Source organism: Varanus komodoensis, unplaced genomic scaffold (genome assembly GCF_004798865.1).
Source record: "Varanus komodoensis strain SLA01 unplaced genomic scaffold, ASM479886v1 scaffold35, whole genome shotgun sequence".
NCBI classification, from domain to species: domain Eukaryota; kingdom Metazoa; phylum Chordata; class Lepidosauria; order Squamata; family Varanidae; genus Varanus; species Varanus komodoensis.
Genome location: NW_025335856.1, coordinates 4,797,480 through 4,822,333, shown reverse-complemented (window position 1 = coordinate 4,822,333; position 24,854 = coordinate 4,797,480). Strand labels below are relative to the sequence as shown.

General features: G+C 46.9%; 1 protein-coding gene across 1 annotated transcript in view; it reads right to left on the bottom strand.

The window, feature by feature from the left end:
* Positions 1-15,405: 15,405 nt before the first annotated feature.
* The window catches only part of SORL1 (sortilin related receptor 1), an 86,949-nt gene continuing 77,500 nt past the window's right edge, over positions 15,406-24,854 (bottom strand). Inside the window, exons 46-48 of the mRNA XM_044439448.1 lie at positions 22,212-22,404; positions 21,701-21,910; positions 15,406-21,386 (exon numbers count right to left, since the gene is read on the bottom strand). Of these exons, the coding sequence (XP_044295383.1) occupies positions 21,319-21,386; positions 21,701-21,910; positions 22,212-22,404 (471 nt within the window). The 3' untranslated portion in view covers positions 15,406-21,318. The remainder of the gene's footprint in view (positions 21,387-21,700; positions 21,911-22,211; positions 22,405-24,854) is intronic.

Sequence of the window (24,854 nt, the reverse complement as noted above, 5' to 3'; positions counted from 1 at the left end):
GACATTATACCTCCCCCTGCCATTTGCGCCTAAATCCCAGGGTCCTTCCAGGCAGAATGCTCCTAGCACTAATGATTAGAAGGCATTGCCTTCTTCAGTCTTTTGTTCCTTAATATTCCTAAATCAGTGGCCAGGAACAGAAGACAGTGGAGAAAAAATGCAGGAAGCCTCTGAGCAGAGTCCTTCTCAGCTCCACGAATGAAGCAGGCAGGCGGAACATGCAATAAAAGAAGTCTCCTGTGTCCAACACCTCGGAGCAGTAGAATTGCTGGCAGGTATGCAGGTGTTCGTGCAATCAGGGATGTGTCAGGAAGAGGGATGGCACAGAAAGAGGCAAGAGGCACGCTCTGCGTTGCTCCAGGGACAACTGGAAGGACAGGGTAGGCCTACCTTGGAATCACCAGCAGCAAAGCAGTGCAAAGTGCCACTGAGTCAGTAATCGTGTCCGAGTGCCTTCCTGCTGGCTGTCTTGGGTTCTTTCTAACTGATCACCACTTTCTTTTGCAACTTCCCTGGAGCAAGGACTGGCTAGGTAGGGTTTGGTGGGACGGGAGAAGACCAGGGCACCAGAACCCTGGCAAGCAAACGTATGACTTTTGCTCATTTTGCCGGGAACTGACCCATTGTGGGGGCATTTCAGATTTTTAATCAGCTGCACCAGACCTGGGAAAGCACCACAGACTGGCAGTCAGGGGGAGGGGCAGGGGGTGGAGCCAAGGTGGGGCATAGTCCCTTGCAAAGCATTCGCACTTTCGCTTCCTCGCCCTGCAAATGTCTTGCTCCAGCCCTCCTTCCTTTGCTCGCCTTATATAGTAATGGATTGCTACCGAAATGATGATTTCCATGTAGCAAGGCAAGCTGCCAGAACCTCCGACTGTACCCTTGCTGGCGGCATTCATTGCACTCAGGAACTGAAAATGAATTGGGAGCTTCAGACCTTAATGCATCTATTTTGCTGCATCATGAGATGCTGTTAATGCAAATGCTCAGAGGAAGGAAGGAAGGAAGGAAGGAAGGAAGGAAGGAAGGAAGGAAGGGGCCTGACAGAGAGCTTGGGTGTTATATGAATTCTGTAGCTCCAAGCTGTAACTCAGCTGACCACATTACACAGTCTCTGCTGGAGATCCATAAATGCAACTTTGTTACTCAAGGTGTGTGTGTCTGTGTGTACATGCCCGCATGATTTCTCCTCCCCATAATTCAAACACCAGAGTGATGTTCGACACCCTCCAGAGGTCAAAGTGGGTACTGGCAGCGTTTCCAATGCATACCAACAATCCTTTGTACCACATAATTTGCAGAGGGTTCACACCCCTCTTATTCACAGTCGAGAAAACCAAGAGTGCAAGTACAGTTCAATTTATGCACTGCTTAAGGGTCCGATCATGTTACAGTCCCTAAAAATCAGATCCGGTTAGACTATCCTCCTCTCATTTAGGTAACACTGCCTGGTAATGAACCATGCTTAAACACAACGCGTTCAGGCAGCCCTTTGTTCCATCATAGATGTCTCTGCAGTCGGACTGTTCTCTTCCAGTTTTCCACCATCATCATCTACCACTGATTCCAGGCTCTGAAAATATCCACCATGAATCAAACCCGCTTCTAAAAATCCCTTCCTTTACGCCCTTAATAGGGAACCCTGCCACCCACCCAACGGAACAGAATCATTTCTGGTCCTGTTACAATCAAATCCTTGCTGATGGAGGTCCCCTGCTCTTTGAACACACAATGCAGAAAAGGGTGGGAGCAAATCCTCCTCTATGTTTGGTCGGCTGGCACTTCTGTGTTCATTAATAAAAAATGCTGCCCAGGAAGAAAGGAAATAGTTTGATCTTGGCACAGAAAGAAACAGTTTGCAGCTTGTGTGGAAGCTTCCCAGAGACTGATTTCAGACTACTGTACATATTGTGCAACCTTTATGGATCAATTTGTTCTGAAATGATAGATTACTCGAAGCGAGAGGAAATGAGAAGGGATAAGATAGAAGCAAGAACTGTGCTCTTATTGTTTTAAAGAGCTTGACCATTACTGCTTGATGCTCCCCACAGTCCCCCCCCCCTTGCTTCCGAAACTGCGGCTGATGTATTGTGCTTTATTAAGCTCTCCTTCGCAAAAGCTTTGGCATCAGCCCCACCATCCGCACCCACTGCAAACTGGGAATATATTTGCCGAGCAATCTAAATGCATTGGCCGTGAATCTGGATTTTCTCTCAGGTAAAGGCTGGCAGGCAGCAAGAATCAGCAAACCGTTACGGAGCCATGTAGCTTTAAGAATCTAGACTGAAACACCTTAAATGAACTCTGCAGCAGACAGTGTTTTTTTTATTTTTTATTTAAAAAAAGTCTTGGCCCTTGTTGCTTTGCTTTATTCATGATGTAATTTTTCAGGTGTCAGTTTGCTGGATAAGGATTGGAACAAGGCTTGTTGCTAGGACATGAATGGCAAAGCCTGTCCTCATTGGCTCTTCGGGATTTTCTGTAAGCCAATGGGCAGGCAGAAGCTGGAATAGGAATGAGCAGGAGAGGCACTCGCCTCCCAATTAATGCATTTGCAGTATCAAAGCAAATTGTAGAGCAAAGTGATGTATATTAATGCCTTTTTTCACTTGCCCAATGTCAATGGATGATGAAGTCCTACTGGAAAAAGGTAATTAAAAGACATGCAGCCATATGTTGAAGTACATGATCAGAGCCAAAGACGAGTGTAGGGAAAGCGTGTACACCATGGGGCTTTATATAACATTTTTATTACCACCTTTAGCCCAATGGTGCAAATTACTTCTGTGCCAGTTGTCCTTACATGCCATTCTCCCCTCTCTCTTTCTCTCACTCACTCTCTTGATTCCTGAAGGCCACTGGCCCTGGCCCAGCAAGGAATTAAAAATACCAGCAAGGTCTCACAAGGCATGAACACCCCCCCCCCCCCCCCCCATTCGTATAGCCATGCCTGCAAGCCCATCTATTTGATGCAGCCTGATTTCCTGTTCCTTTGTGGCTGGGAGATTGCAGGAGGCTGGGAGGGGGAGCTGCAGTGGGGGCAACACACTGCAGAAAGAGGGCGGCAGGCAAGGTTTGTCTGTGAACCGGGGACTGAGCAGAATCTTCCCTGCGGAGACAGGAAGTCTCGTGGATGCCGTGTCCCACTGGGCGCTGCACCGTGCAAGTGGAAATGATCTCTGATATCGTCTCGGCTGCAAAAAGCTTTCCTTCCTAAGATGGAGTTGCTTTGCCAGTGTGGCCCGGTGGCTAAAGCGTTGGGCAGGGACTCTGGGGGTCCAGGTTCTAGACCCATTCAGCCATGAAGCTCCCTGGATGATTTAGGGCCAGTCACCAAAGCGCAGTCTAACGTGCTTCCTTGGGTTGTTGTTGTGAGGATAACACGGGAAGGGGAGCATTTTGTAAGTGTCCTCGGATTCCTTGAAAGGGGGAGAAAGGCGGGATAAACACAGCGTGGCCACAATGATCTGGCGAGTTACTCTGCATGCCTGCCTGTTATACCTTGAGGGCTCAGGGTGGCATCTCCGGGTTTCGGAGAGCTGAGAGTGAGCGACTGGCCCAGAGTCACCTAAAGAGCTTCATGGATGAATGGGAGCTTGGACCCAATCCAACACTTTACAGGGCAAAGCTACTCTGGAGCAGGACAGATCACATCAAAGTATGGTTTTATGTCATCCGAATGGAAACTATCCTGCCCCGAGGTGAGGACAATTTCACTAAATCCCTGCATTCAGTTGTAAACCTGGGATGGGAGAAATCACCTGGCCAAGCAATTAGTGTTGATGATTAGCTAAGCACACAGTTACATTTGCCCCATGATAAATGGCTGCTTGTCTGCATTCACTTCAGAAATGCAGCTGGGGGGAGTGGTTAAACATTCTCACCCCATAACAAGACAAGCTTCAGAAATGGTTCCATACTTTGGACAGTGGAGGAGATCCTTTTCCTCCAGACTCCCAGGCATTGCCAGCTCACGTGTGGGGAAAGCTTTCCCTACCACTCCGCAAAAGTGGCACAGACAGCCAAGTGAGAAGGGCTGGGGGAGCCTGTCCAGGCTCATTTGGCCGTGCACATGCAGCAAATCAACCCTTAGGTTGCACGGCAGAGTAATCCGTGTTCACCTGGGATTTCTTCCGAGGAGAAATGCACTGTTCAGAAGTTTCTCAGTGGATTGTGTTCCCATTTGTTCCCCAGTGCCATGCATGTCTGATTTTCTTCTGATTTTCTTTGCTTTAACAAGCAATAGTCAATAGCATCATTTAGCTTACATATGAAACCGGGCTTTATAGTTGCACCAGGCAGGCAGAGTGGGGCCCTATGCTTATACAAACTGCAGATTCAGATTACTTGGTGGGGTGGCTCTCGGCCAAAGGAATTCATTCCTTCGTGTAACTGGAGTACATCCTCAAACCGCAAGCAGTCAAATCGTTTTATGACCCATCCACCCCTTCTCTGAGAGAAGATACATTGCACTGTCAGGGCCTTTATGTAAGGACGGAACCCAGCGAATCCGAAATAGCCAGAAAGCAACCCCCACTTTGCTCGGGAGATCCACCCAGGCCTGGGCTGAGCTGCAAAAGCCCTGGTTCCACCTGCTACTGCCAAAGAGGTGGGATGTGGGGGGGACTAGTCAGAGCACTTCAGTGTAGAGCAGCTAACTCTAATAAATTCAGCATTTTAGGCGCTGTTGCAGCAAAGAGAGAATGGCTCAGGAGAGGAGCAGGGGGAGAAAATGCAGCCGTTACAGCTACCATTGCCCTGCTTTGCCACTGTGGCCTAGCAGTCAGAGTGTTGGGCTGGAAAAGCTGAGGATCTTCAATTGCCGGTACAGTCAATAAATAAACGCAAGTTGCTTATTTCTTTCTCTGACAGAGAAGAAAGAAGCGAGCAAGCTTTACATGGACAAGGAAGCCTGTTTTTCTCCCCAGTGCTGCTGCTGCCATCATCACCAGCCCCAGCACCATCTCTATACCGCCCTGTAGCTGAAGGCATGTTGTACTGATCCTATGCAGAGCCAGTGTGATAAAAGAAGTGGACCAGGGCATCGGAGCAGGGCAGCACTGAAGTTCATTGAGTGACTTTGGGCCAGTTAAGAGGCTCAGCGTAACCTGTCTCACTGGGTGGATGTTATGAAGGTAAAATAGGAGGAGGAGGAGAACCTTGTGTGCAACGTTGGATTCCTTGCGAGAGGAAGAACGGCAGGTATAAATATAATTGTAATCATCATCCAGTGGATCAGACCTGGGTCAAAACACCTTTGATGGGGGAACTTCCTAGATCCCTTATCCATCCATTCACACATACCCCAAAATCCCCCATGTTGCTTTTTTTAGACCATCTGATCAGTTCACCTGAGGCTTCTGCAGGTAGTTTGACCCACTTGGCTGAATCACAGGGCTAAAAACTGCATCTCAGCTATGGATCCAACAGTATCGCATGTGCAAACCCTACTTGACATGGGAAAGATTCTGTGGACAATTTCAGAAAACCTTTCCAGTATGAAATAGTTTTGTTGCTGCAGTACATACAGAAGCTGAAAAATAATTAAGAAAAGTCACCTAGGGGTTTAAAAGAAAAAGTAATTAAGAATTAAAATAAACAGACAGATTGATGGAACAACTTCTATGCTGGGGAACAAAATAATTGCTCAGGCACTTTCCCCAAACTTGCATTAAATAGAAAGAGGATTCTCAACCTTTTGTTCGAAATGGAGGTGTTTTAGTGCATTCCACACTTTGAAGTGGGTCTGTTGTAGCAGAATATTGAAAAGGAGTGGAAGATTTCAGGCGCCTGCGGACTTCATAATGCACAAACCAGCCTGATTTGGAGAAACAGACACTTGTTGCCAGCTCGGGAAGAGGAATGCTTGGTACCACAATTTGGGAAATGACCGAGGGCATTTATGGCAAGCCTTCATTACAAGCCTATCATTATAGCTTAGGAAATGGAAGCTGGTGTGGTTTGGATGCAAGGCATGAAGGAAGCAATGTTTGGTATCTCTCTCCTGTGTCGAGCATTAACCTAGGGTCAGCCTCTCTGTTCTGCCTTTGGGTTTCTTTCTGGAAAGTTATGATGAAGCTTTTAGTAGGGGTAGAGAGACTCCTAACGAGGGATCCAGAATTCCATCTGCTGTCTTCTATACACTTATCCGGGAGCGAGGCCCATTGAACTCAATGGGGCTGCCTCTTGAGTATACTGGACTATGCCATTAGTCGATGAATGGATGATTTGGTAAAGAACACTTTGGATTAACAATGTGCTGGAAAATCATCAGACGGCACAGCAGATTTTTCTCATTCTGATCGACTTTAATGTTGATGCTGCTGATGGTGAATTCAGGGTTTTTTTTATTTTCAGACGAAGAGGCATGTCCTTCCCGGATGTGAGATGACGGAGCGTGCAGAAGATGGCACTTGCTGCAACACATCTAAAACAGAGGTGGACTCTGTTTCTGCTTTTCTCCTGCTTCTGCATTTCACCTATGATGCTACTCAGACCAGTTCCGAACAAGAAGTCATAACTTGGAGGCTGTTTTTGTTGCCTCCCTGGAATACCAGGGCTTTCAACGTTCTCATAACATTGCACGGGATCCTTTGTTCTTCGTCTTTCAAAGCCAATTACGGCAAGGGTGGGGAAGGCAGCTGATTTCAAGCGGGCTCTCTCTGGTTCCCCCAGTGTCCTTTCTGTCACTTCCATGCCTTGGATGGTGTCTCTCAGCCCAGCCCAACCTGGCACCCTCCACACTTTTTGGACTTGAACTCCCAGGATTCTTGACCACTGACCATGATGACTGAGGTTGATGGGAGTCAAAGTCCACAATTTGGCCCAGGGGTTAAAGTACTGGACAGGGATGCTGGAGCACAACAGCCTGGAGAAGGCTGCTCTCTCTATCCACTAGTTTTCAACATTGTCCAGCCATGCAACCCTCAGGAGAAATGGCCTCAATTAAACAATCTGCTAAGGCTGCAGTTCTTATAAAAAATCTACTAGTCTCCACCCTGGCCTACTGCTGAGCACAGTTCAACATGGGGGTGTGCACTGAATGGTTCAAGGTCCAAGTGACTGAAGTACCTCTTTAATGCAAGAACATATGAAGAGTCATGCTGGATCAGACCAAAGACCAAATAATCTAGCGCTCTCTTCCACCAGCAGTCAACCTTCTGCCCATGGGATGACCACAGGCAGGACATGGAAGAATCACACCATCACGCTCCCATTCCAAGCAGCTGGAAGATAGGCCAGCTTTCCCCAAACTGGTGGCCTTCAGAGGCACTTGGACCACAACCCCCAGAATTCCTATCCAGCTGGGCCACTGACTAGGAATTCTGGGTGTTGCTGTTCAAATGTGACTGGAAGGCACAAGGCTGAGGAAGCCTGCCTCCAGTGCTGGAGGTCAGACATAGTTCTCATAATGATTTAGTTCTCCAAGATCTTTTCTAATCCCCATGTAGAAGCAACCAAGTTGAATGTCATTGACACTTCTTGGCATAGCCAATTCCATAGCTTGTTCATGTCCAGCCACCTTGGATGACCCTGGGACTAATATTATGGGAAAAGGAGAAAAATAATTCTGTATACCTTCCCCGCAACAAATAATTTTGCACACTTCTCATGTTTTTCCTCTCCATCCTAGGCTAAGCAATCTCAAATGAAGCAAATCATTCAGAATAATTTCTCCCATAGCGGTGCTATCAATCACCCCATATTGAAGTTCTGGTGGTAAGTCTGATGTGCTTTTGTTGTGAAATCACATGAGTGTGCACACGTGCAGGGTAAGTATCTCCATTCCAGGCGCCTCTGAGTTCTTGTTTTATTTCTGTCCCATGAGAGTTTATTTTACATTGGGCTGCATTTTTTACTTTTCTGATTTTCTGGTATTGTTGTTTACATGACTTTCAAAGCATGTTGCAAACTACTCTGAAAATCCTGCTAAAAGTTCCTGTAGAGCACCAGGATAAATGCACTGAAACCAAAATGAGTTTGGGTCAAACCCCCAAAATTATGTCTGGCTCGTTAGCAGAGCTGCAGTGCTAAAAGAAGAAGCCTCCTGGCCTTCTCCTGAACCAGTTACAGCCCATTCTTGCCTTTTGTTCCAGCTTTGGGAGCAATAGAAGACATTGGTGGAAGAGTCAGTCATCTCCTGCATCTGAAAGCAGGAATGGGGACTGTCTTCTAAGGGCAGGGGGAGGCAATTTAGCAGCCCTCAGACTCACTGCAAAAACCCCAGCAAGAGTCCTCCATAAGGAGTCGTCTGTCACTCCACCAGCAGTCCAGGAAAGAGCAACAGGAAAGAAGAAAAAGATTGTCAGATTGAGGGGGGGGGGTCAGAAAGGCAGAGGGAAAGGGGGAATCGGAAAGAAAGAACAAGAGAGAAGGGTTTATCGGAGAGTAAGAGAAATGGGTGTCCTGAAAAGAGAAAGAAAAAGGGCATCAGGAAAAGGGCGACAGTGTCAGAAGGAGAGGTCGGGTAGCAGAGGGAGAGAGAAGGAGGTGCCCCAAAGAGAGAAAAAGAAGTGGGTGGCAGAAAGACAGCGAGTGAGCGCAGGGTGTTCCACCTGCTGTTGGCGCTGTCCCCCACTGTGACTCACGGGGCCTGTGTAGCCCTTGCCAGCCTTGGGGTGGACTGTGATGCGGTGCAGAAGCCGCACCTGATGCGGCACATTTCCCCTGAGCACAAAGCCTGGCGGAGGCGTTCCGGCTGGCTGCGTCTTGCGTGCGGCCGCCACCCAAAAGACGATGCTGCTTGCTGAGAGCAGATCGATGCCCTGTGAATGCAGGAACAAAGGAGTCTGCAAAAGAGAGGGGTGGGAAGGAGCAAGGAAAATGGAGGGACGGGAGCCCGATACGCTGTCGAGGCTGAAACAATGTTGGGAAAAGATGCAGGCAGGGGCAGTGCCCTTGCTCCTAACTCCGCTGCCGTGGCCTGCGATCCTTTCTCAGCGTGAAGGAGAAGGACCCGCAGAGTAGCCAGAGGCGCAGGGAGAGGCTTGCCATCAGTTCCTGTGTGGTGGGAAAGCACGGCTGCACACCTGGTATTTGCACCTCATTGGTGGTTCTTTCGTGGCCCTTCTGAATTGTCCTGATGCTACTTCTGATGAGGACAGACAGATGCATTTCCATCTGGGGCCGCTCATTCACCCCTGTGCCTGAGCAGGATTGGAGACAGGGCCATGACAGAGCATCACATGGCCACTGCTCCTTCTGGGAAGGTCTGAACAAGTTGACAGTGCCTGGGCACCCTAGTCATGCATCTGCTACAGTAGGAAGGCCATGCAGACCAGTTTAGCTCCATGGGAGAGCACCCGCTTTGCATACCGACAGTGCCGAGTTCAGGCCCCGGCTTCTCCAGGTGGAGCCGGGGAATAATCCTTCCCAAAACCCCTGAAGAGCCGTTGCCAAACTGTGTGGATGATCCTGTTCTGACCCTGTTAGAGGGCAGCTTCACACATTCCTAACGGAGCTGCCATTTCCCCCACAAAAACCCTGCACTGTGGTTGATGTTAACTGGAGCTGAGATTTCTGTATGTTTTGGCAAGTGGAGCTCACAGGATAAAGGAAAGGCATGGAACAGAACTCTCTCTTTGATGCTGAAATACTTTTGGTCTCATAAAATGTTTGTTTGTGCAGGGTCGGATCTCAGTGGCCAGATTTTGCCTAAGCCCTACATGGAAGCCTGCCAGCTGAAATGGCCAGGAGTCAAACCTGATGGCCACAAGGGCTCTTCAAGATGACATTCCATGGTGGCCCCGCCATATTGAAAAGCACGGAGGATTTGCATGATGCTGCAGAATTTTGCCTTGCCATGCCTTGCCGTGATCCAGCAATGCACGGTCTGCTGGAGTGCACCATGGACGTGTCCATGCCCCACTTGGAAAAGGCTTTTGGAGGAGGCTGGGTGTGCGTGTCCAGGGCCTAGGATGTGTCAGCCTCAGCTGGATGAATATCAGGGGAAACCAAAGGAAGCTTTACAAGGTAAGTCAAGTTCTCTGGGCTATTTTGAAGGTCGCTTATGAAACTGTTTAACCCATCTCTGATCTGGCAATTCCTTTATTACAAAATGTACTGGATTCTTCACCTGGGGAATTTCACCATTTCCAAAAGCCATGTGATTGCCTGGAAGGTGTCCTTGGCAGGAACCAAGTCATCTGGGAGACAAGATGCGTCAGGCATGCCATCCAACAGGGAAGGGCTTTTGCTTGCAATGGTCTTCTCTAACACAGTGCCTCCCGTAGGGCTAAACAGAAATCCCTTTCCCAACCTGGGATGCTGGGGTGAGTGCAACACATCTGGAAGGTCCTGGGGTGGGGAAGGCTGCTTTGCAGAAAGAGCTGATCCTTTCCTTTGACTTAGGAGCTCTAATCTTCAAAGAGAAATGCAAGCCGGGGAATCCTAGGCCTATATGTACATTCAGTTCCACTTCAGTAATATTCCTTCCACAAAAGTTCCATTGTTGCAGTCAGTGATGGATTCTTTAAGCTCAAAAGGCCAAGCAGCTGTCGAAAAGTGAATAAGGGTGCTTGGCCCTTTAAGAACTGTGTGGTGAATGTCTGCTAGCATCTGAAACACACCCACAACAAAGTCCTGTAGCCTTGTGCCGGCTTCGCTGGGTTAAGCAAAATATTACAATAGCAAGAACTCATCTGGAACAAATAAATTTTGGAGGCCACCAGAAATATTACAAAAATGGAAAGGAAGATGGCCATTTGTGAGGGATGTAAAGTCGACACTGCCACCTGCTGCATTGCAAAGGTAATAGTGTTTGGCTTGGCCAGTGCTGACACAAGGCAGGTTCTAACTCGGGGCACTTGGACCAGTGGAAGCATCCACCAAATGCTCTTGGTGCAAGATACCTCCCAGTTTGCTTGGCCAGTCCCTTGTCGCCTGAAAGCCTTGCTTTACAGGGTACAAGTTTTTGCTTCCCTCTGCTTATTTTAGATGATTTTTGTAGCAGGAAGACATTAGCTATAATTTGCCATTTTGTATGCTATCTTTTGGCTGTGATTTTCTGTTCTAAGTACAGTTTAATTTCCTAGATTCACAAGTGGGTTTAAATAAAAGGTGCCGTGAGAAGAGATCTATCGAGAGAGAGAGAGAGAGAGAGAGAGAAAGCACACTTTCCCTTTGTCCATTTTTTCTGCATTGTTGTTTATTTATTTAATTTCTATACCACCCATTAGTTATTTTTCATTTTTTATTTTTTATTATTTTATTTTTATTGTGTTAATGACCATGCGTGGAAGGATATTACGTTCTTTTCCTGCCAGTGGTTTTTTCCATGGGAAGCTGGCTGACCACGGTGCGGTCTGAATGCTGGATCGGGCTTCATCTGATCCAGCAGTGTTCTTCTTAGGTTCTTCTGTAAACAATACTGGAAATTGTTTAACAGAAGAGTGATTTAAAACAAAAAGTTTAAAGACATTGTTATTGTCCTAAGTTAGTAAGCTGCTTTGATGGAGTGACAGGTACAGAGGCAGAGAGAAAATCTATTAGAGGATTACACCCTGTTTCATTAAAAATAACCCACAAGATGGAGAACATGTGACTGCCTATATCACAGCACTATCAACCCACATGGTGCTTTGTGGAATAACATACCAGAAACTATTTCCTGCCCCCAAGTGGGTTATTTTTCAGTTTTGACTGTGGGGCAGCATGGGGAAGACATGGGGGTGAAGGAAGCAACGACTCCCTGGAGTGGGTGCAAGAGGGGTGAAAGCAACCAGATAGGGAGGACAGGCAGCAAATGGAGCTTGCCAGTCCCACTCAGTTTTCAGCTGGGGATGTGTACCAAGGCGTCACTGTTCCTACCCCTCCAACTGGGGAGAGAGCTTTGACTTTAATTTAGGAAAAGCAAAGCCCAGCCCAAGGCAAAATTGGCAAAGTGCTGGAGTGAACCACATCTGGTTTCTGTCATGCAGGAGAAGTGCGCCCCCCTCCCCCCCCTTCACCCTCCTCCTCTGCTCTTCGGCACCACCTGGTGGAGTTTGCAGGCCTTTTTTAAGTTCAGCAAGTCATGGACCACATGATTGTCTAGTTTATATACCATGCATGATGGTTTCGTTTTGCCGATTTCCCTTCCTTCAGGACCAAACGTTGCTACTTAGCCATGGGCAGGTGTCAAGCAGGCCTTTGCAATAATTACAATTAAGCCCAAACAGGCTGTGCACAGAGATACTCCCCATGGGCAAGTTAAGAGGCATCCAGGCCTTGGTTTGTATCATCATTCCACTTTCTGCTCACTTTGACAGAGAGTCGGAAACCTACTTCCTTCTCATCGCATGATCTTATTCCTCTTGTTACGTACATTCAGTTCACGACACAGTCAACATGCTGACTACCAAAAGCAGCACAATGCAGTAAATAAATAAATCTAGAATATTAGTTGCAGAAGATGCATGAGCATCACAACAGGCATGCTTTGTCTCCCTGCCCGGCACCTCTGCAGTGTTGCTCTGGGTCCTTCTGAGGGCATTCATACCAACCCCCCCTTTTGGGGAGTTTGGAGCTGCTGTTGTCACAGGGACAAGGGGCAACCCAGGGGTTGAGCTCCTGAGACAATTACTTCCCAACCATGGAGAGGCAGTAAGCAACTGGTAGCTGATGACCACAGGCGGTGCCTTCTTGGTGGTAGCATCCCACAGGTGGGGATGATCTCCTCAGTACAAGGAGCTTACCTCATCATCCTTTTAATGCCAGCAAAGTCCTGCATCGTTTTCTCCCAAGCTTGTTTTAGGATTGTTTTAGCCCTGTTTGTGTTGGTTTTGTGCTCTGTTGTCTGCAGTTTATTTTTTCTCTTGTAAGCTGCCTTGCATTTTTATTGTCCTTTACTGGAACATTATGTAAGCCTCTGAAAAGCAGTTAGTCCAAGAGCACTGCGCATCCACACGCATCTGTGTGCATGCATGCATTTTTCTTCCACCAGGTATGAAAACTGTGGGAGGTTGACTGACTCAAGCTACATAAAAAAGCACTTCATGATCTGATCGTTCCTTTGGCAAAGGTGATTGAGCATAACACCACAGGTCTCTGGCTGTGCCAGGGGAGAGGAGTTGCATACAGGTGCTTTAGCTGGCGTTGCACTTTGTACAACAAGCCCATTAGCTCCCCGCTCTCGCCTAGTGAGGCCTTCCATGCATTCTCCAGGCACCAGTCAAACCTCTCATTTGAGCTAACATCCTTGTTGTCAGTGTTTGAAATGTAATTTACTGCATGCAAATACTCCAGACACCTACGCAGTTTGGAGGAAGAGCACCAAGGTATTCCCCATGGATGCAGTTAATGAAGAGGAAGCAAACTCCATGGATGTGTGTTCGCAGCAACCCTAATTGGGAAGGCAAGACGCAGGAGTACGGCAGACACGACTAATTCGAACATCCGAAGTGTGATGTTCCAGTTCATTAACTTTTCACTTGGGGCTAAAATTTTGAAAGACGGTTTAAAAGAAAACCTGCTTCCTGAACAAAGACTTTGCTGTTTTCTCCACCAGTGCTGCAGAAGTCCTCTGATCTCAGTTTGGCAATCCCAGTGGCATGGAGACAGACCACGCAACACACTCACATTGTGTGAAAGTGCTTTAGGTGCCACTGGGGTCAGAGTTCAGCTTTGCACTTTGCTGTCCTGCGACTTCCAAAAGCGAATTCTCTGCCATCTTGGCTGTGTTGACACAATTAAGCTGACGTGTGTTGGAAGCAAGGGAAACAACCCTGGATAATTTAAGAAGTTTAGCGGATCATCTGGGGGTGACGGGTGAGTGGGGTTGCAGAGCTGAGTTTGAAAACATGCATTTCCTAAAGGGCGTTGATTCGACCCTTGGGAAAATTACTTCTTGGTTAGCAGTGAGGAGTGTACATATGCAAAAGCAAATGTTTCCATTATACTTCTGAGTGTGCAACTGTATATTACAAGGTAAATAGCACCACCAGTGTGCCCAAGAGTCAGAAATTAGTGGAGTCCAAGTCCTGAGCGTCCAAAGACCAGTGACTGCACCGCCATAGCTGCCAATATCTCATGAGGGTTTTGGTGCCTTGAACTACCAAGAACTTAAGGATGGTTTGGCTGTTCTAAGGGAGGGAGTCTTACAGGATCCAAGCTTGTCAGACTTTTTTGGAGCTGTACTAGATCCCAAAAGCTCACCAGCCAGAGATAGGTGCAAAAGGTATCTACTTAGAATATCTCTGGGCACATTCTGAGCAGATGGATGTATTTCCAACCCAAACCTGAGCTCATGGTCTTTTCACACAAAGTCCACCCATGGTTATCCCAAGCTTTCTTCATTTCAGCCGTCTAATTTAGTTGGAAAATGGCAAATTATTGTGGTTGTTACCATTATTCCATCCCTTTTTAAAGCATTTTCTATGTAATTGCATTCTTGTCTTGGGAAAAATGTCTCTAGAAGAGCCAAGATTTGTTAGCTGACATGTCTGTTGCCGCTTGTTAAAACTATTGGGATGCAGAATCCCTTCTCAATCTACAGCAAATTGACTACAGATCTACCAATAGCTTCTGATCTACCTTCTGCCCATGTACATGCTAAAGAAGCTGTGGGAGAAGAAGCACAAACTGCACTTCTTGTGTGGATGATCATGTGCTATCTGGAAAGAAGCTTCAGTTGGACTAGAGATGCCACGATTGCTCATGAGAAAAGTACATCTCCCAGAGCTACCTGATGGCATTGTAGGGCTTCCTGTTCTGGAGCAGGACACAAGTCAAAGAAGGTGGAGGTGGAACCCTAATCCAAGCCAGTCCAGGTTGAACCTGGAGAAGATCCAGACTCACCAGGGAAGAGGCCAACTTCTTTGGATGATGGTCAGACAACTCCCCCATTTCCCTCTGATGCCAGAACCACCATGTGACTCCATTCTATTTGGTCTTTGCTGGGAGCTTTTAGACTAAAATAGCTGGAGCAGGGGCTTCTGATGCCTATAGTCCAACACTTCTGGAGGCCATCAAGTTGGAGGAAGCTGGTGTAGACAGTCCAGAGCCAAAGCGACCAATATTCTGACTCAGGATCACAGCCAACTTTCAACATACCTAAACAGCTGTGAAATCATTGTAAATCTCAGAATTCTGCAGAGGTTAGGGGCCAGTGGCAGAGTTGATGCTGCTACAAAATTATATACAGAAGTTTCTACCAATAACCTCATTTTAAAGTTTCAAATGCGGACTGCATCCTTTAGAAAATGTCTCTCAGACCTACATTTGACCAACTTCTGTTTTATGGTAAGCAAAACAAACAAAAAAATGAACAAAGTGAACAGTGCATTTGAAGAGATGCTGTGAAGCTTCTCGGTTTGAGGCTTGTGGACTTCAAAGCAAATTGATGTGTATTAACATTCCATTTATGCTTCTTAACACTTGATTCATAGCTAAGCTATAGCTGACTTGACAGATGACGGTAGAGGACAATGACATTTGAGCAGGGTTTTTCTCCTGCACATTTTATTTAAATTTCAAACAGTTCTTCCTTCCACATTTTAATTTTCCATTAGCTCTTCTTGATTCAATTGGATTTCAGTTGCCACAGCAGTCTTTGAAAAAACAGGGCCAAGTAATTTAGCTACAGTGCCAATTTCTACTTTTGTTTTGGGAGGAGGAGGGCAGTCTGGCTTGGATTTCCTTCACCACTCCTAGGGACCGACCACCACCTATGTCTCCTACAGCTTCCTGAAATCCTCAATAACATTCTACGCATCAGATGGAGCGGGCTACAGGCGACAAGAGCTTGCGCCAAAAGATTCTGTGCTGGTCTTGTTCTAACTCAGCAGCTTCCCTTCCAAACTCCAGAATGAATCCTGTGATGACCCAAGCACCACCACCAGGTTCTTACTCTCCAGTTCAATCAGAAGTTTGCTCATCCCTGTAAAATCATTCCCAGTCCCAAATGGTTGAACAAACACAACAGGTGCTCAAGACAGGGTAAGAAAGACAGAACCCACTGGCTTTCTTGCAGTGTAGCTATGTCTGAAACTCCCGCTTGAAATTCTGATCAAGTCCCCCCTTTCTCTGCCTTCTTGCAGGGACTGGTTCTCTTGGTCACCCTGCCCAGCAATGCAGGAATACTCCATTGCTCCTTGAGTGCTTGCATTCTGCCTCACAATCCTCGCCTTTGGTCTTGGATGGAGACCACCTTAGCTCCTGCCTATGCAACTTACGGGCATGTCTTGCAGGACTCTCCCTTCTTCCGCCGTTATCACCAGCTGCGACTGCTCCTCAGCTTCCCCTCATTACTCCCATTCGTGCTTGACAGTCAGAGCAGCAGGGAGCACGTGGGTTAGGGCATTTACTGGCCTGTTTCTCACACCACCACTGCCTAGGCCAACCTATGCAGCAGACCGTGGTGGTGAAGAGAAGGTCCAACCATGCCAATCCTTGACACGGGTCCTGCTTACAAAATACACTTAATCCCAAGCTGGATGTGAGGACTAGATCCATCTCCCTTGGTCACTGGCCAGGTTGCAGATCCTGCTTTCAGCCTGGTGGAGCTTCCCTCTTCTTCCATCCTTTCTCCTGCTTCTACGATCAGAGAGAAACATCCTCTGCCAGACTGCCCTCTGCTTTTGGAATGCAAATCATAACTTTAAACTAAAGCATTGCATAGCTTCCTTTTTAAATTACACTGAACGTGTCCAGGCGTTCGTTCGGGGGAACTTCTCAAAATGCATTTTTCAAAAACTACTGGCACAAAACAGACAAATCAACATCCGTGTATTTACAACAAAACAAAAACCACCTTTGCATACATTTTGTGCTCCAGACATTCATAAAAATATACATTTTTTTCATTTTCTGCATCTGTCTGGATCACATGTCTGAAGCTAGCAATTCACTGATTTATATAAAATGCACTAAGCCCTGTCAAGAAATGTCAACACAGTGGTAATTTCTCCGGAAAGAAGGACTAAAACAGGGTGTGCAGTTTGGGGGGAATTTGCTTTGTTTTGGGAGGACCGAGGGAGTTCGCCTATCATAGTTCTGGATCACAGCGTGGCAAAGTCGGAGAGCTTCAATGGCTCACAGGCAGAGGGCCTGCTTGATGTTGGGAAAGTTGAAGGTTGAATCCATGGCACTTTCACTTAGAAGAATAAGTTGGGGATGATACCAAAGACCTGAGAGTTTGCTCAAAGGGAGACAATACCATGCTAGACAGACAAAACCTGACCTGGATATAAGAGAGCTTTCTTGTTCTATTATCTCACTGCTGGGGGGCGGGGGTATCTCCAAGGGAACCTCTCTGAGCTGTGCTGTTTGCTGCAGTAGATTTTTCAGACCGTGTGTACCTGGAGAGCCCCTGGGGTTCCTTAGAAACTTGAGGGGATCCACATCCCTAAAGGACAATTCCACTGATAATTGCTACTCTCCCGGGATGTTTGGGACATGTTGCGGGATGCACCCAGTCCATAAAGAAAGGCTTAGAGTTGTCAAGGGCTGCACAGGATCAAGGAAGCACACACCTTCCCACAACACCTGCTCCTTTCCCTTTGTATCTGCTTTGCTGAACAACCTGCAAACAGCCCCTTTGTGGATTATCTACAAAGCAGGGGTGCTTTGAGCTGCAGAGGCTTAAACAAGCAGCAATTTAGCCAACAACAAGTGACAGGTTTGAACTCTGGGGCATCCCCAGGTTGTTTTGCAAAGCAAAAAGGGTGAACACATGGTTCCCAGCCTGAGAAGCAGAGTCCCCTGTGCAACTTTCTAGCAGGGTGTTTGGACTGAGCGTGCAGCTTACTCGACACCCTGAGCTGCTCTTGCAATGTTTCTGGAGCAGATGCTAGTGGGGTCAGAAGAAGGATTTCTTACCAGAGCAGCCCGATAGTACATGTACCTTGAAGCTGTGAAAAGCTACTGATTGACCTACCTAAACAGTTCTGTGCCATTACAAGCTAATTTCACCCACAGCACACCTCCGAAGCTCCAGTTTAAGATACCTTTTGAGCTCCTTTTTTTGCTAATGTTGTGTTTACCTGGGCAAAAGAAACATGCCCTTTCATCATTTATGACACAAGAATCAATGATTTGGAAAAGCTTGGCAGGAATCCTAGAAAAATTAACAATTGCTTATCGAAGTCACACTTGGCCCACTAAATATTGGCTCCAGCTCTAGGAAGACTGAGTTAAACAGTGGAGATACATTTTTGGTTCAAGACAGTACGGATACTTGCAATATGGCAAATATGAAGTGTCCTCTTTCTTGGTGTGGAGTAGCCTATATCTGCATATAGAGGGAGGTCTGCCCCTTCAGCAGACCAGGCCAAGCAAAGCGTTACAATCCCGATTTAGGCTGCTGAAAGGGGCTTCCATGACAGGCAAACTTGTGCTTCAAAAGCTTCTTCACTTCCCGTTTCAGCCCCCGTGGCCCAGTTCAGAGATGGCTCAATGGAGCCAGAGCCTACACAGAGTGGCAGGATGCTCCCATGACGCAGTGCCGACATGCATGCTCGCTGGCCTGCATCCACGAATACCCAAAATCATGCTGCGTATTCCTCCAGAAAGGCAGAACGAGCACGTGAAGTGCGATGCTGAATGCACAGGCCTTTCGATGATACACCCCTTAATTTAGAGAAGTGCTGGAAGGCCAGAACATAGGCCCGCCCTTTTATTAATAAATGTCTGAGGTGGGCTAAATATTCGTCCGTGCATGCAGTGATGAGGGTGGAGAGGAGAATCAGAGGCTGCACAGAACTAGGTAAAAAGTGGGGTGGACAACTCCATGTAGCAGCAACCCCCTCTCTGTGTGTGTGGGGGGGGGTGCAGGGGGACTTTTAAAGGAGACCTTAGCCCTATTGTTTGGCTGTCTGTATGGTGGAAACCACATTTTGACTCATACAAATGCAAGACAAGGGGAGTAGCTACTAAGGATGGCCAAAATGTAGCTTTGGCGCCAACCCTGCACAGCTTTGCTGCATCTGCTGTACCAACTGGCCAGCAAATAAAAAGGGGCTGTTGAAAAAGGAGTAATTGAGCTCTTCCTGAAAAGCCCAACCCTACGGAGGCTGGGAATGGCCTTCCAAAGAAAAGGTAAATGTAAACAAAGATACCTAATGATGTTGCTACAGACAGCTAATGGCCATTTTTTTGCTTTTGTTTCTCTGGGTTTGCTTCTCACAGATTTCTGAAGGCGTGTGCTAATCTAAGAGGGTACAAGGTACATGGAGATAGCATAACTGGGCTGAGGAAGTGACAAAGCTGGGGGTGGGGAGTATCTGAGCATCTGATTTCTTCTAGCTGGCACACCTGGATCCCAGCCTGGCCAGGAGTCCAGCTGCCCTCACTTCACGTCCCCAAGGAAAGGGGTTGCGGGTCCCACATTCCTGGTCTAGACTCAGCCAGCCAAAGTTGTTATCTCCAAGCTCAGACTAGAAATAACAGCGGTGGTTCCTTAAGGGTTGAAGGCTTGTAGGAGAAATGCTTCTGCCCCTGAAGCCCCCAAGGAAATGAGGTGTGCTGCACTTAGAAGCAAGCAGGGCCAATGAAGTCCACAAGCTCGGGATCGACAAGCCAATGAACAAGGAAGCCCAATTCTTGTGCACCAGCAGATCATTTCTGCTCAAGATTCAAACCTGCTATCAGAAAAAGCATTCTGGATGTTGTCCACCTTACTTTCTCCCCTCTTTCCAGTTTTGTGAATGTTTGCAAATTGTAATGCAGAAACAATTTCATTCCTCAGTTGGACAAGAGGAGGAGTATATCACTCCATCCAGTTCGTTTTTCCTTTTTGCTTTGCCAGCAGGCATGAAAAACATATCCCAAGATGAAAATAAAAGCTCATGTTTTATTTTGGGGTGAAGGTTTTTTGTTTTTGTGTTACTATGGCAAGAATACCTGATTCAATTACAGGACGCAGACAAACGAAACAACCTTACTATTTAGCAAAAAATTAAAGTGTCACATCTTTCCACACAACAAGTGTGCACATGACTGAGAATTTTGGAATTCTGACCAAAAGCAGATTTCCTAATAAATTAATGAAATAGAACAAAAAAATCATATAAAACAAAAGCCAAAGAATATGCTTAAGTCAATGTAAAACCTTCAGGAACTGTTATCTCTCTCCATAGATATATATATATATATAGATATAGATATATATTTATATTTCCTGAATTATTATTTTTAAATAAAATTTCTCTGGGGAGGGAGCTAATTTGGACTCTGATTTTCAGAGAACGAGTTCTTTGAGTTGTTCAGCAGAGGAGTTCTAGGTGAGGATTCCCTCAGGAAAGAGAAGCGGTTTGTAGCAGCAGAGTTCGGGAATGCACCCTGGAAAACCTCATCCGTGCCGTCGTCCCCTCCCTCAAACGCAGGTCGCAAAGGGACCGCTCTCCACTCACTCCTCCATCTATGAGCAGAATGAGGCACAACAAAGACAGCTTTGAATGCGGGCTCGTGTTCTTCCCTCCAACATGCGGCCACGATGGAAAGGCTTAGTGCGGCCCCCAGCTCTCATGCAAGTGCCCACTGCCTCTCTGGGGGCCCAGCATCAGCAAGGGTTGGGGTGGGGGCTGTCAATTTGAGGGGCAGGAGTGTGGGGCCATCCCGCCCCCCCTCCACCAAAAAGGCAGGAGTTTTGATCCAAAGCAGCAATCAAAGAACAGGAGGAGGTGAAAGGCGCCTGCCCAGAGGGGGCCTGATTCAGACTGAGAGAAGCAGCTCCGAGTGGAGACTTGGGCAAAGCGTGGGGAAACCAGAGGCAGAGCTAGAACAACAAATATTTCTGGGCAGTGGGGGACACAGCCCATATTCTGGGTGCCTCTGCGCCCTGACCAAAAATGCTCAAATGGGCTCTGGGAATTGGCACTGGGAAGGGTGGTGACTTCACGGGAGGTAAAGCGCTGGCAGCTGGGAAGCAACTCCCCCATCACCACCCCAATCTTAGGGGGGCAGCCGATGTAAGAAACCGCACACGTGTCCTTTGATGTGCCACGTTCCGTCCAAGAATGTCAAGGCAAGAGAGAGTCAGGCGGTTCGCCTCTGGTAGCCCCACACGTTCTCTGAGGATCGGAGTCACAGTCAACAGAAAATATCTCACAGACTTAAAAGCATGCTCAGCAACCACAGTCTTGTAAGATTAAACCAAGAGTTTGGAAAAGAAAGAACAAAACAACAAAAACTGTTACTCAATCAACCTGGTTTAAAAGTTCACAGCTGTGTACTACAAAGTGTAATAATTATTTCTCCATTTTTTCAGCCCATACAAAAATAACGTATTGCAACTCAAAAGTGCATATATTTTTGTCTTAAAATAAACAGTTGACTGTTTCGATTTCTTTTTTTATCAAATAAAATATGTACACCATTTTGGTTTCTGGTCAGAAACACTCTTCATGCTATCACCATGGGGACATCGTCTGAAAAGCCTGTGATCATTGGAGCTTCGTCATCCTCGTCTCCTAAGAAATAAACACAAAAAGATACTACAGAAATGGCAGCGGAAGTTCTGGTGTGACAGAGGGTTCCATTTTGAAGCCAGACATCTCCATTAGCTAAGACAATGAAACACACTGGGGACAAGGAATGGGGACAGTCTTCATAAATATCCACAAAATGTGAATGGGGGAGACGGGCCATGAAACAAGGCCCCAGTCTCTTGCTTCCACACCCATGACCCCCTCTTCCAAAAGGTACGCAAATGCAAGGCATTCCCCTCAGGGCTTCTGCCCATTTAAGGCACCATCTGAGATCTGGAGAAAATGGCACTACTTACCCAAATCGTCACCCGAGGAGAATATTGCTGACCCCAGCCTGGAACTGTAATGGCTGTTGGCAAAGGCTGTGAAGCTGTTTTGAAGTCTCCTGTGCCGCATGTACAAGACGACAAAACCCACGCCTACAGTCACTAACAGGACAAAGAGTATTGGTACCACTATGGCGGCAACATCTGTAGATCTGCTCATGGTTGAAGCTGCAGAATCCCCTACAGCAGAGAGGAAAGAACAAAGACACCATGGCAACTGATTCACAAGGACTGAGCCTTCCTTTGTCCACAGAATGACGCAAAAGCCCCCATGATGACCACCAGAAACTCAGCACCCTTTTAGCAAGGGCACTTCAGGGCGTTCTCTCTGCCCTGAATCCTCATCTTGGTCAGAAGGACTAGAGAGCAGGACCTAAGAAGAACCCAGGCACTTGTGGTTCACCCATGTCACTCCAGGCTTCTGGTGCAGAAAGAAGACATGGGGGAATGGATATCAACCTACGCAGGGTCTTTTCCTTACCAGTTCCGAGTTCGTTGTAAAGCAGAGTTGCTGGCTCGCCACACATCTGCCCACTGTAGAGACACCTCGCTTGCACCGTGAAAGAATAATTGTGGCCAGGCTTCAGGTTGGAAACTTTAAAGACATTCTCAGTGGTGTTCCCCAGATGTGTTGTGCTGTTTGTCACTCTGTCGAACATGTGTACTTCATATCCCTAACATTAAGGAAAAGCAATGGCTATCGTGATTTCAGTTGGATGGCATTACTGGCTATTGTACTCATGTCTACAGCATACTCCTGGTTTCACCTACACTGCCCTGTGTTTCTCCTTCATCCCATTTATGCTGTGTTTGACTCAAACCCTGGCTATGCGCACACAAAACCACGGGCCAGAATTCCAGGGATGTCTGGCTCAAAATTCCACACAAGCGTTACTGCGATGTGCCACCTGGTCCCTCTGGCTTGGCTTCCACAACCAGCAGGACCAGTTCCAGTTTCTGGAGCACACCAGCAAGGAAAAACTGAGCTTTACATCCTAACTCCTAGCTTGCTGCTCCTCTAAGCCAGCTTCAAACCCTGCCTTCTGATTCAGAGTGGACTGAGATCTCCTTTCAATTCTGATAAACAAACGCTTGGGGTCAATGTTCTTTCATCCTATGTCTTCATTTTATGCAGCAGGTGGATTTCAAAATTCTAGAAGGAGAAAAAAGACAAGGCTGACATCTGCTAAACCTTCACCCCCTTTCCTCCTCTAATCTATTTTTTTATGGGAAGTTTCAACGAAGCAGAACAACCAAACTGGCCGAATCAAAATCTGCCAGTCCCGCTGCTGGCTTCTTTCCTCGCTTTTCCAGCCCAAGGGCAAGCAAAAAAGAAGAGTCTCTAAAGCCGCGAGGGGGTGGTCTTCAAGGAAAAAGAAACAACTGTAAAAGAGGGGAGAAGAGGAGAAACACTGACAAGTACTAGGAAACATTCTCAGAACAGAATGTAAAACTAACACATTGAGGGATTGGAAAGAAAAGAAAGAGAATATTGGCGATGGGAGGAGATGCTTTTAGTTTCCTCTGATATTTATACCCCGCTCTTGCATGTGCCAATTAACATGGGGAGGGAGATGAGAGTGACAGCTGAGAGCTGAGAGCTCAGGGTCACCCAAGCTGAATGGTCAAAGCTGAGACACCAGACTAAGATGCATCCACTCTATTCCAGAATCCACGAGTAGAGGAGGAGTATCTCTTGGGGCAGAGATGGCGAACCTTTCAAAGATTGAATGCCCAAACTGCAACCCAAAACCCACATGTTTATCGCAAAGTGCCAACACTATATTTAAACCTGAAAAACGAGGTTTTAGTTTAGAAAAAAAATTCAAAGACAATATATATATCCTTGGCAGTGCACTGACTGGCCATGAGAAAACACAGACCAGTTGCAGCTAATACGTCGTGGCCCGTGATGTAAACGCCAGGCAACACTATTCCTTTTTGTGCATGAACAAAGCTGGAGGTGGACTGTTATCTGATGCTCGACAGGTGGGGTGAAGCTGGGGTGGCTTAGCTCACGTGCTGACAAAGGACGCTGAAATGCCCACTGTGCCAGATGAGCGATAGGTTCACCACCACTGCCCTGAACCCTACCCTGGTGCTTACCCCTAACCCTAATATAGGTAATATTCCACTGAAAGGTGGGCGATTTTTAAAATCCTTCTCCCAGAAGCTTTTTCTGCACAGCTCATCATTTCTCCCCATTCTAAACGCAATCCAACCATCAGAATCATGACAGGACTCCTAGTTTTTCTAACCCAACCCTGGTGCTCACCCCTAACCCACTCCTCCATTGAAGGGACCCAGGAGGAGGGTGGCAGGAAGCAGCAGTGGAGAGAGAACACGGCTCCCGAGATGTACTGGACTGTACCGTGGTCTACGATTAGGCTGATTAAACTACGTTCTGTTGGCGCTGTCGTACCAACGCCACAGGGAGATGAAGATGCGAAAAGTGGCCGGCATTGCCAGATCAGTCAAATTTGTACAAGAGAAGATCTTTTGGTTGACCGCGAGGAAATAGGGAGGATGCTGCCCAGTCGATGGAGGAAATTGTGGCCATGGTTGAGTGGGGCTCATGCCCCGATCATGTAATGTTTGTATATCGCTCCTACATGGAAAATTTCGGTGAGACACAAGGCATGAACCTATCAAGGAGAAGTCTGTAGAATGTTCTTTCTGTAAATATAATTTGTGAAGTATGGGAATCCTGTAAATGGGTGTATATTTGGCATTTTGATACCTTGCAAATATTGGATGGAGTACTTTTCTAGTTTTGTAACGTTGCACTTTATGTGCCTTTGTAACCTTTGTAATATGTTTATATTTAAATAAAAAATTTCAACAAAAAAAAAAAAACAATACAACCTACCCCTAATATACGGTCGTCTTCCACTGAAAGTGGGCGATTTTTAAAAAGCCTTCTTTGAGTAGCTTTTTCTGCACAGCTCATCCTTTCTCACCATTCTAAACGCAATCCAACCATCAGAACGATGCCAGGACTCCTAGTTTTTCTAACCCTAACCCTAACCTGGTGCTCACCCCTAACCCTAATATAGGGTAATATTCCACTGAAAGGCGGGTGATTTTGAAAAAGCCTTCTTTGAGAAGCTTTTTCTTCCCAGCT